The 12,008-nt window shown below is 38.7% G+C and overlaps 2 protein-coding genes across 2 annotated transcripts in view; one reads left to right on the forward strand and one right to left on the reverse strand.

Moving 5' to 3' along the window:
• Window positions 1-286: 286 nt before the first annotated feature.
• Window positions 287-1,971, reverse strand: LOC310737350 (odorant receptor 131-2-like; the record flags this gene model as incomplete). Its single annotated transcript, XM_083561657.1, has 2 exons — window positions 287-1,006; window positions 1,708-1,971. The coding sequence occupies 2 exons, from the start codon at window positions 1,969-1,971 to the stop codon at window positions 287-289; spliced, it is 984 nt and encodes a 327-aa protein (XP_083417783.1).
• A 7,988-nt stretch (window positions 1,972-9,959) lies between these two features.
• Window positions 9,960-12,008, forward strand: part of LOC310722084 (uncharacterized protein) — a gene marked incomplete at its 3' end in the record, with an annotated part of 125,147 nt that continues 123,098 nt past the window's right edge. The window contains exon 1 of the mRNA XM_083534413.1: window positions 9,960-10,702. The remainder of the gene's footprint in view (window positions 10,703-12,008) is intronic.

Genomic DNA, 12,008 nt, shown 5'->3' on the forward strand with positions numbered 1-12,008 from the left:
ATAATCACAATGGTGCACCATTCAATGTTTTTTTTTTGATGAATAGATAATAAATCTATGAGCTAATATGTATTAGGCAAGAAGTTTTTTGCTTTTTTATTCTGGAGATATTTTTTAACTAAAATATCATAATCATATTGTCTTACTATTTTGCCTAATCATTAAACACGAACTGTACTTCTTCAGTTCTCTTTAAACAACGAAAGTTTTTGATTTAACCTCATTTGTACATGATAATATTCAACACAATATTTATGAGGTATCAATGACCTTTACACTTTAAAATTCACCCTGGTTTTTGAGGCAAGTATTGAGTAGGTTTCACGCTGTTGACTCTATAAAGAAGGTATCTAATCCAATATTTTCGGAATTTTTCATCTCTGACCCCATAGATCATAGGGCTCAAGAAGCGTGGGATGATATATACCAGCAAAAAGTTAATGTAGCGTATTTCTAGGCCATACAGTGGAAACAACTGGATTAGAGGAGCTTGCATTGATGGCACAACAAAAGCCAGCAAGCAGAGCAGTAGCTGCACACCATGGAGAAGCACTGTGTTTCTGGCCTTTTTCACAGATACCAGGTCAGTGGAAGCTGCTCGTGCTGTCAGCATGATCTTGCAGTATGTATAGATCAAGGCCAAAAAGACAAAAGAAAAATAGACACTGTCAAAAGCACAATTCTTGTAGTAGATGTAGGGGTCACGGAAAAGTAGTGAGTGGTCACAGAAGATGAGGGTTTTAAAAAAGGATGCAGGCTCCTTGGCCAGAGTTATAAAGAGGTCTGTGAGAGGGGGTGCACTACATAATACAAGGATAACCCCGATGATCCAGAGGGTGCGCTGCACTGTGCACATGTAGCCATAATGTAGGGGAAAGCAAATGGAGATGTAGCGTTCAATGGCCATCCCAGCAAGGATGAGGGGTGTAGAGCGTGTCGTTAGAACAGCTATCATGATGAATGGGCAACAAGCCGACACCAAGATCTTAGAGAAAGCATAACTTACCTGGAGAAAGGGTGGACAATTTGAAAATGAAAAACAATATAGACATTTATAATAATTTACAATATCTTATTACATAGCTCATTTAATAACAAATTAATTTTTAGATACATAAAACTGAACAAAGTACAAATAAAAATAAATGTGGGCACTGTTTTGAAGTGAACACACTGAAAGACTCTTTCTAAATCTAAAAAAACAAATAAGACTGCATAAGACTACTTCTCTTCTCCTGTTCTCTTTAGCATTTTATGATTCACTCTACACTTAAAGTATTCTGAATAAAAACATTATACAATGTCTCATGTCTCATTACCTCAATAATGAAATATTACTTATCTTGCTGTGACAACACTTATAATGCTATATATATATATATATATATATATATATATATATATATATATATATATATATATATATATATATATATATATATATATATCATGAAATACTAACATTTCTTATAATTATTATCCTTTTTTTATAATAATTTTATATAATTAATAATTATATTATAATTATATCATTATAATTTTGTTCATACATTTGGTCAATAAAATAGATTTTAGTTTTTAATTCATTTATTATGTATTATAGATTATTAGTTACAAAAGCAGGCACATTAAAAAGAAAGCAATTTGCAGTTTTTTCCTGGCTTAAATGAATTCAGAAATTTAAGGAAACTCGGTTTGAACACTTACCACATACAGACCTGTTACAAGTGTCAGTTGGACTGCATCATTGATGACCATGTAAATGAACATTATGTAGCGTGGGTCCTCATAGAAAAAGTTATGTCTAAAGAAAGTGGATGTCATGGTGCTATTGAGGATACTAAGGGCAAGCCACACTATCATGGCTACTATGTTTTTGGTAAGTACATTGCTAAAGCTTTCCTTTGAAATAACATTCTGAGGCAGGCTGAGATTGAAGTTTCCATATGCAAAGTCAGCAGAAGAGTTCATGATCTATAAGTGTTATAACAAATAGAAAGACATAGGTATAAATGTTTAAGAAAGAAAGAAACAAAGAAAGAAACAAAGAAAGAAAGAAAGATGGTAAGTTATGGTATTATAAAAACATTATAAAAAATGCTGCAAGAATAGTTTTACACAAACAAGCTCATTAGACAAATACATTCAAATTAAATAACAATATAATAATATAATGCTAGATATATTTAAATAGCTAAAGAGCACACATTTTGATTCACTAAAGCAAATAAAATCACAAACAAAATATATATTTGAATTTCTCCCTAATTTTCCATATTGTGCAGCACAACATGCAACAAGTCTTACCTACATGTGTGATTGATCAGTCCTGGTTAAAGATGGCTTTTATATACTGTAAATTCTTTATGGACATTACCAAGCTCTACCTTAAGTCCCAAAAGAAAAAGTACGCTAGATCATTTCCATCAGTAGGTGACGAGAATAATGCTGGTGTTTTTTGGCTCATGGTAAAAAGTATGAGGCGGTACAGGGGCAATGGGTCAATTTGCAAATACATATTCAGTATTTATTTAGATTAGCTCGCTAATAGTCAGATTATTTGCAACTCACAGTAAGTACTTCCTCCTATACGTGGAAAAGAAAATTTAACTTTTTTTCATACAGTAGTAAATGTCAAAGACTATTTGAGAGCATCAGCTACAAGACTCAGCTAAATATTTCCAGATATACCCCATGTTTAATGTAAGATATAGTATTGCTGTTGGTTTTGTAAATATGTCAAAACAATGATTTGATTTTTTTAGAAAAAAACAGATTACTTCACTGTAAGTGTAACTTTAGACTAGTGTATTATGAATAAGTTCTTGTTACTGTATGTCTTGGCTTTATTGTTTAAGGCTTTCATGGACTCTAAGCCTTTGATGGACTCTATCTCCAACCTCACCTGCTCAGTCCAGCACTCGTTCACAGGTTTCAGAAGCACGCCTTTCGGCAGTTATTTTCCCCTGTGATGAAAGCATGCAGCTCTGCCTCTCTGATCTGTGACACTGAGGTCAAGGAGCTCATGTAGGTTGTGACTTGTGCCATTGCCAGTAAGCCGGACGAGCGCTTTCTGCCACTGGCATTGCAACCTCCATGTCAGGGTCTCCCGTTCTTTCCTGATCTGCACACTGAGGTGTCCAGGTCCTGGGCGAAGCCTTTCTCAGCCCGCTCCTTTTGCGCCAAAGCGACGTTATACTCTTAAGATATGGGGCTGATACACTCAAAAAAATTTATTCTGCCGCCTGTTAAATTTACTTAAATGTAACATACAATACAATATAATTTTATTTTTACTAAATGAACGTGAATAAATCATGTAGGATTTTCTATAAGGTCAACTATTTAGCTTTTAATAGATTCACTCATGTCAAAATAACATAACACAATCAAACTCTCACGCGTTTCCTGGGAAAATCACTGCCGATATTGCAAGATTCAAGCAAAGCCTGGCTTCAGGAATATCACCTGTTTTTTGCATGCTTATGAGAAGGTAAGAGCAAATACACTTTTAAAATGAATTAAAATGTAAACTAAATCACTTTTAAATCAATGTCTTTTGTCTTTTTTGTTGATAGTTTACCGAATGTAACATTTTTTGTTGTCAGTCGAGATGTGATGTTCATTCAGGTTAAGAGAAAGCTAACTAATCACTGTACAGTTCACCATTAGCATGGTGGACTTTAATGTAGGTAATGACTTTAGCAGTTTAATTTTGTAATATAATTCGTTTACTGGTTCAACAAATACACTAATTTAATTAACCAACCCTGTTCAATTTCCACATATAACTTCAAATGAAGCTCTCCATTGTGTTGCCAATAACAGGGCGGTAGTCCTGGGACACTGTACAAATTGTGAATAAAAACATAATGCAATGATGTGGAAGTTTCAAATTTCAATATTTTATTTAGAATACAACATAGATGACATATCAAATGTTTAAACATTTGTTTAACACATGTTTAAACATCCCACGACCTGTAAGGTTCTCTGTTTCAGGCCCCGGACCAGGAGAAGCTGAACCGCATTGTGCCCGGTATGAGCACTTAACACCTACGTCAACAGGACTGGCCCCTAGAGGAAGTCAGATCAGCTGCTTATCTACTACGGCTGCTAACAAGCAGACTGTGAGCAGAAGGATCATTGATGCTGTTGCATCTTCTTATGAGTCTGCTGGTCTCCCCGCTCCACTCGGGGTCAGAGTGTCGGAACTCAGAACCCGTCTCTGAGCAGACACATCACGGGTGGATTCTTTGTTTTAGTTAATTCCCAAAGTAGCACTCTTAACTAAAAATAAAATAAAATGAAATAGACCTCAAAAGCCAATGAAAAATCTTCAGTCTTGGATGAGAAAGAGCAAAAACATCTTTATTCCAGACACGGTATAATGAGACAATAGAAGGTGGTCACTTCATCACATCAAAAATTATCAAGCGCACACACACTTTACACACACTTATTTTTATACCCTGGTGTTACATGACACCTTTACTTTTTTTTTCTATTTTCTTCACCCTAGCAAAGTCCCCTTCCTGTGATTACATATTTGGGTTTTCCTGTTCCCCCATTACCCTTATTTACGGTCTTTTCTCTATGTCACTTAAGAAAAGAATGTGTATACAACTTTTACCCCCTCTGATACAGCCAGGCACCACTTCCTCCTGCTCAGGTTTTTATGTCTGGACAACCATTTTGCGGCCTACTTTATCTTCCCTACTGTGTAAGTGTTCTGCTTTTATAATGCTATTTGCTATCCCATTTTTATTAAATCAAGCTATATTATTTTACTTAGATTGTCTATTTGTATATGTTTAACTACATATTCTACTTGGTTATGTTGGTGTCTAGGTCATACTTCATTTATATTATCTGTACTGACTGTTGCATAGTGTGTTAAGCTTCAGAACTATAACATTTGTAAGTTTGTTACTTTTGTTGTTACATGCACATATTAATTGTATTTTTTAAGTCATTGTGATCTCTGTTTGTTTCTTTTATTCAGCTCCGACTCACAGATGTCCTGAGACATCTCTTAAGAGCATTCCTCACTGACAGCATCGTCAATCTCACCTCTTCTCTGCCCAATAAACATGCTTGAGTCTGCCTTGTATGTTTTCTCTTGTCTCTACAACACACTGATAACACCAGTCAGACCCTACTCTACTCTATTTATTAATATCTGATCGTTATTAGGTTAATTATACTTGGAGTACATAGACTACATGAGTTTGATTAAAACGCATAGGCTAAATAGGTTAAATCAAGATGCTTCTATTGTATCTAATAGGTTCTGTACTAATTATTAAGTCAATTTGTTGGATGGATATTAGTTGGATTAAAACACACTCTAGGTAAGGTTAATTAAAATATTTTTCTCGACATCAAGAGCCCACTCCACCCAGGGTGTGGCAGCCTTGAAGGCTTGACCCAGAATGTCTACAACCGAACCCTTCTTGACTGTGCATCATTTTGGAAAGGAATTTAGTGATGGAACTGGTCAACCTGTTTCAGGCATTCTGTCTTCTTTTTGGACTAATTTATTCCCTGCAATTTAACTTTCCAAAGCGGCCACACAACTGATATCCAATTGTTCCCAGGTGTTAATGTTTAGCAATAGATTAAATAAAAAGGGACAAGAGTAACCATGACTAACTAACTATACTAAACTAAAGGTCTAAGCCTCAAGCATCGCTTTTAAATCACTGTTTTTCAATGGAAAACGTATAACGAATGTATTTGCTGAATTTGTGTAAGCAGTACACAACAACAACATGCATAGAAAAATGCAATACATACATATTTATTGTAATAACGAGTCACAAACACATCCACTGCTGCATATTCCGGTTTATTAGGAAAGATAATGCTCCACTGAACAACATTCTGTAAAGCATTTTTGCTCCAAACAAACAATAGTGTTGTAATTTAGATGGTTATTCTTTTGGTTACGTCACAGTGTATATTCTGTATATGTTTCAGAATAACTTTGCATAAAAAATGACATCTTGCTGGTAAAAAAAAAATAATAATATGGCTGGTAGAATATAGTTTTACAAAATACTAAAAAACACTAAAAAAATATTTTATTTAAATTTAAATTTTATTCCCCACATGGGTGAGTCTTAGTTGTATTACTCTTTACAAACTCTTAGTGGTCAAACAGAGGAGCATGTGCAGACGCTCCAGGAAGTGATGCAGCTCTCAGTTCTGCACAAACAGCTGTTTCCAGCTCGTGCTAACTGGGCATTGTTTACAAAAAATAGAAAACAAGGGAAAAAATGGACAGTCAAAAAAGTTGTTTTATCAAAGATTTGCACAAAGCAGCGATGTGGAAAACATTTTTGGGCGGAATAAGAACAGAAACTTGGAGATCTGCATGGAGCTGGAAAATCTGAGCCTTTTTCACCTCTGTAAGTTACAATATATCTGCCTTTACCGTTTTATATGATTGCTTTTAAGTGTGTGTGTGTGTGTGTGTGTGTGTGTGTGTGTGTGTATTGTTGAGATCAATATGAATGGCCATGAATGTAAAACAATAGTTTGTCTGGCTGCCTGTTACAATATGTTATATAGGGTCTGCAGGATGTGACATACAATGTATTAAAAGAATTACGTTGTGTATGTGACGTCATTTTAATGCACCAACACGTGAGACTTTTATTTAAGGGTAAATAGTTGATTAACCAAGTAAACTACGCATAAAACATGGTGGCAGCGGTAAATTAACGAAAGAAAGAGACTGAGTTAAGTAACTAAAGAGAAAGCAATTAAGTGCAGATCATAGAGGGTGCATTCGGATTGAAGCTGGCAGCGAATTTTAACTGGAATACAACGCGCATACCCAAAGCTTGTAAAGCATGGGAAGAGGAGTTTTCCTTGTACATGGATTTATCGCATACAGATGCGGATGGCGAAACAAAGGTAAAGCTTTTCCAATATCTAATCAGAGAAACAGAGAGAACTGAGTAAGACGCTATGCGCTGCCTTCCCATCCGATCCGAACTGACATTGTAATGGCTGTTGACCGCATTCAGAAACCACTGCCATCCAGCACGGAATGAGATGGTGGAAATGTACAAATATTTCTCTAGAAATCAAAACTCAAGTGAAATGATTAATAAATACGTTACTGATTTGAAAGTGCTGGCAAACGCATGTAATTATGGATTGGCTAGAAACTCTTTGATTAGAGACAGAATTGTATGTGGCATACTAAACAAGTGAGAGAATATCTTTTAGGAGAGTTGGACCTGACACTTGAGAAATGCATAAGAATATGTAGAGCATCAAAACTGTCAAAAGAGACTATGATGACCATCGAGAGACAGAAAGCTGAAGAAGTGCATACAGTACATATAATCAAAGAAACTCCTGGTATTAAGTGTAAATTCTGTAAAAAAAAAGCATGAGTGGAAAAAAGTTGCCCAGCTTATGGAAAGCAGCGCAGAAAATGTGGCAAGATGTAACATTTTGCAATCACATGCAAAACAAAAGAGACTATGAGAAAAGGAATACACAGTGTAGCAGAAATGGAAGAGGAACTGTTTCAGGAAATCCTAAGCCTTAGTTCACAGAAGAGGGAGGACGAGCAGGAAAAACAACTGTTTGCAACCATGCTGATAGGAGAAAGACCAGTAAGATTTCAACTAGACTGCAGAGCTAGTTGTAACATAATTTCCATTCAGCTGTTACACCTGGATACAGTGATGGAAAAGACTGAACAGATCCTGGTCATGTACAATAGGAGCACCCTGAAACCAGTAGGAAAATGCAGAATGAAAATAAGAAACCCCAGAAACAGAAAACTCTACTGGCATTTATTGTAGTGGAGGAAAGCTCGTCAATGCCCCTGTTAGGAAACAAGGCTGTGCAAGCAATGGATCTGGTATACAGAGTGAAAATATTATGGAGATTGATGATATTGTTAGCACAGAGAGATGCAGAAAAGGGGATCCATGGGACAAGAGTTACATGCATAGTGTCAGGGAACAGCCTGCCACGCCGTACCTCGGCTCTGCACACACACATAGTCTGTCCCCATCATACTAAGTACCGGCACCTGCGGCTCATTAACCAGCAGCCCTACTTAAACCCCTCGCATTCACTCACTCACCATCAGTTCTACTTACTTACGTGGGAGAACATTTACAGTGGGTACGGAAAGTATTCAGACCCCCTTAAATTTTTCACTCTTTTTTATTTTGCAGCCATTTGCTAAAATCATTTAAGTTTATTTCTTTTTCTCATGAATGTACACACAGCACCCTATATTGACAGAAAAACACAGAATTGTTGACACTGTTGCAGATTTGTTAAAAAAGAAAAACTAAAATATCACATGGTCCTAATTATTCAGACCCTTTGCTCAGTATTTAGTAGAAGCCCCCTTTTGATCTAATATAGCCATGAGTCTTTTTGGGAAAGATGCAACAAGTTTTTCACACCTGGATTCAGGGATCCTCTGCCATTCCTCCTTGCAGATCCTTTCCAGTTCTGTCAGGTTGGACGGTAAACGTTGGTGGACAGCTATTTTTAGGTCTCTCCAGAGATGCTCAATTGGGTTTAAGTCAGGGCTCTGGCTGGGCCATTCAAGAACAGTCACAAAGTTGTTGTAAAGCCACTCCATCGTTATTTTAGCTGTGTGCTTAGGGTCATTGTCTTGTTGGAAGGTAAACCTTCGGCCCAGTCTGAGGTCCAGAGCACTCTGGAGAAGGTTTTCGTCCAGGATATCCCTGTGCTTGGCCGCATTCATCTTTCCCTTGATTGCAACCAGTCGTCCTGTCCCTGCAGCTGAAAAACACCCCCACAGCATGATGCTGCCACCACCATGCTTCATTGTTGAGACTGTACTGGACAGGTGATGAGCAGTGCCTGGTTTTCTCCACACATACCACTTAGAATTAAGGCCAAAAAGTTCTATCTTGGTCTCATCAGACCAGAGAATCTTATTTCTCACCATCTTGGAGAACTCCATGCGGGTTTTCATGTGTCCTGCACTGAGGAAAGGCTTCCGTCGGGCCACTCTGCTATAAAGCCCCACTGGTGAAGGGCTGCAGTGATGGTTGACTTTCTACAACTTTCTCCCATCTCCCGACTGCATCTCTGGAGCTCAGCCACAGTGATCTTTGGGTTCTTCTTTACCTCTCTTACCAAGGCTCTTCTCCCCCGATAGCTCAGTTTGGCCGGACGGCCAGCTCTAGGAAGGGTTCTGGTCATCCCAAACGTCTTCCATTTGAGGATTATGGAGGCCACTGTGCTCTTAGGAACCTTAAGTGCAGCAGAAATTTTTTTGGAACCTTGGCCAGATCTGTGCCTTGCCACAATTCTGTCTCTGAGCTCTTCAGGCAGTTCCTTTGACCTTAATGATTCTCATTTGCTCTGACATGCATTGTGATCTGTAAGGTCTTATATAAACAGGTGTGTGGCTTTCCTAATCAAGTCCAATCAGTATAATCAAAAATTTCTGGACTCAAATGAAGGTGTAGAACCATCTCAAGGATGATCAGAAGAAATGGAGAGCACCTGAGTTAAATATATGAGTGTCACAGCAAAGGGTCTGAATACTTAGGACCATGTGATATTTCAGTTTTTCTTTTTTAATAAATCTGCAAAAAGGTCAACAATTCTGTGTTTTTCTGTCAGTATGGGGTGCTATGTGTACATTCATGAGGAAAAGAAATGAACTTAAATGATTTTAGCAAATGGCTGCAATAAAACAAAAAGTGAAAAATTGAAGGGGGTCTGAATACTTTCCGTACCCACTGTATGACTGCACAATTGACTTTCTACATTCCCTCATTCCCTCCCGAGACCGCTCTGATCTTCCTTTACGAAAAACTCTTTCCTTTCCGTTTAGTGTTTTGGTTTATCTTTACGTTGTTTTCTGTTTCCTTATTAAAACCAGCTTTCTCACAACTCCGGTTTTGCTTCAGTCACTCCGCAACCGTGACACATAGGGTGTATGCTGATGTATGTGAAGGAGACGGATGCCTGGAAGGAGAATATAACCTAGAAGTGGATCCTGCAGTTAAACTGGTGAGGTTTCCAAAGTGAAGAGTTCCAGTGGCTCTCATGAAACACCTAAAAGATGAGCTGGGAAGCCTGGTGGAGAGAGGCATCATAGCTCATGTAGAAAAGAGCACAGATTATTTTAGCAGGATGGTGGTGGTAAAAAAAACCATCAGGAAAACTAAGAATTTGCATTGACCCAAGACCACTTATACAAAGCACTTAAGCGTCGACACTTTGCCTTGCCCACCATAGATGATGTTTTCCCTGATCTGACCAAAGCGAGAGTCTTTACTTTTTGTGATGTGAAGGACTCTGGGTTCTGGCACATAAGGCTTTCAGAAGAGTCAAGCTACCTCACTACCTTCGCAACACCATGTGGCAGGTATAGATGGATAGAATGCCCACTGGGATCAGACTGGCTCCAGAAGTGTTCCAACACAGGTTGACTCAGGCATTGGAGAGGCTCCCCGGAATCCGCATAATAGCAGATGACATCCTTTTCTGTGGAGAAGGTGACAATGATGAGGCAGCTGAGCAAGATCATGATGCAAAACTAAGACAACTGCTAGACCGTTGTAGAAACAGAAATATCAAACTAAACTTCAACAAACCCAGGCTGAGACAGAAAGAGCTGCCATACTTTGGACACAGACTGACTTCTGAAGGACTAAAGATTCACCCAGGGAAGGTGAGAGCCATAATGGAGATTCCCAGACCATCAGATGTGAATGGACTCAAGAGATTATTAGGTATGGTGAAATATTTGTTCAAATTTTGCCCACACTTATTAGACAGCAGTGACACGTTGAGACAACTAACACAAAGACACTGTTTGAGAGTGGACTGATGTAGAGGAAGTAGCATTCAACAAATAAAAAAAAAAATATGGCCTCAGCACCTGTTCTGAAGTACTAAAATCCAGATGACAACCTGGTTCTTCAGTGTGACTCCTCGGAGACGGGACAGGGTGCGGCACTTTAAAAACTATAAAACTTAGCTGAAAGAAGAGGCAAGACAAATTTTTTCTGTAAGAGAAGAGGTCAGTGTGCAAGATGGAGTGATTTTTAGAGGAGAGAGAGCTTTAATACCAGCAAAGAGAGACTGTGTATACTGGCCTGGAATGAGTGCTGCTTTCAGAGCATACATAGGGAAATGTGCTGTTTGCAGAACTCTGGATATACGGCAGCAGAAAGAGACAATGTGCCCACAACATTTCTATGAGGCCTTGGGAAAAGGCAAAGGCAAAGAGAACAAAGACAGATACATACCTGGATATTCTAGAGCACAGGAACACCACGTCTCAGGGATTCAATGCCAGTCCTGCCCAAAGACTCATGAGCAGGAGACCTTGAACATTACTGCAACACAGAGCAGGCTGTGAAAGACAACCAATGCAAACAGGCCTACTACAACAGAGGAGCAAAAGATCTTAGACCTCTGCAGGAGGGAGAACAAGTAAGAGTTCAGTTAGACATGAAACACAGAGCACATTGGATGCGAGCAAAGGTTGAAAGAATGGCCAACAACAGATCATACACGGTCAAGCTGCAAAAATAGAACTGTTGTACAGAGAAATTGGAAACATCTCAGGACTGTGCCTGGAGGACCACAGAGAGCAGGCTCACCAAACACAAGTGTCAAATTTGATCAGACCAATCAGAAGATAGTTGCCGTGAGAAGAAGGCACATGAATTGAGGCGGTTTTCAATGGCTCCTCTCTGAGACAGGATGGCCCTCACGCCCTTGTCGCAGGCATCAGCGTCCACGATAAATTGATGGGAGGGGTCGGGCAGAGTAAGGATAGGTGCAGAAGTGAACCGGGTCTTGAGTTACAGAAAGGCCTGTTCAGTATCAGGTTGCCAAGAGAACGGCTGATGAGTGGATGTGAGTCCCTGTAGGGAAGCAGCGATGGTGCTAAAACCTCGGATGAACTTACCGAGTAACCTCTGCAGTTGTTTGCAGTTTTCTGGTTCGGACCACTCCTCCATGGTGAG

The sequence above is a fragment of the Silurus aristotelis genome (genome assembly GCF_946808225.1).
Source record: "Silurus aristotelis genome assembly, chromosome: 2".
Classification (NCBI taxonomy): domain Eukaryota; kingdom Metazoa; phylum Chordata; class Actinopteri; order Siluriformes; family Siluridae; genus Silurus; species Silurus aristotelis.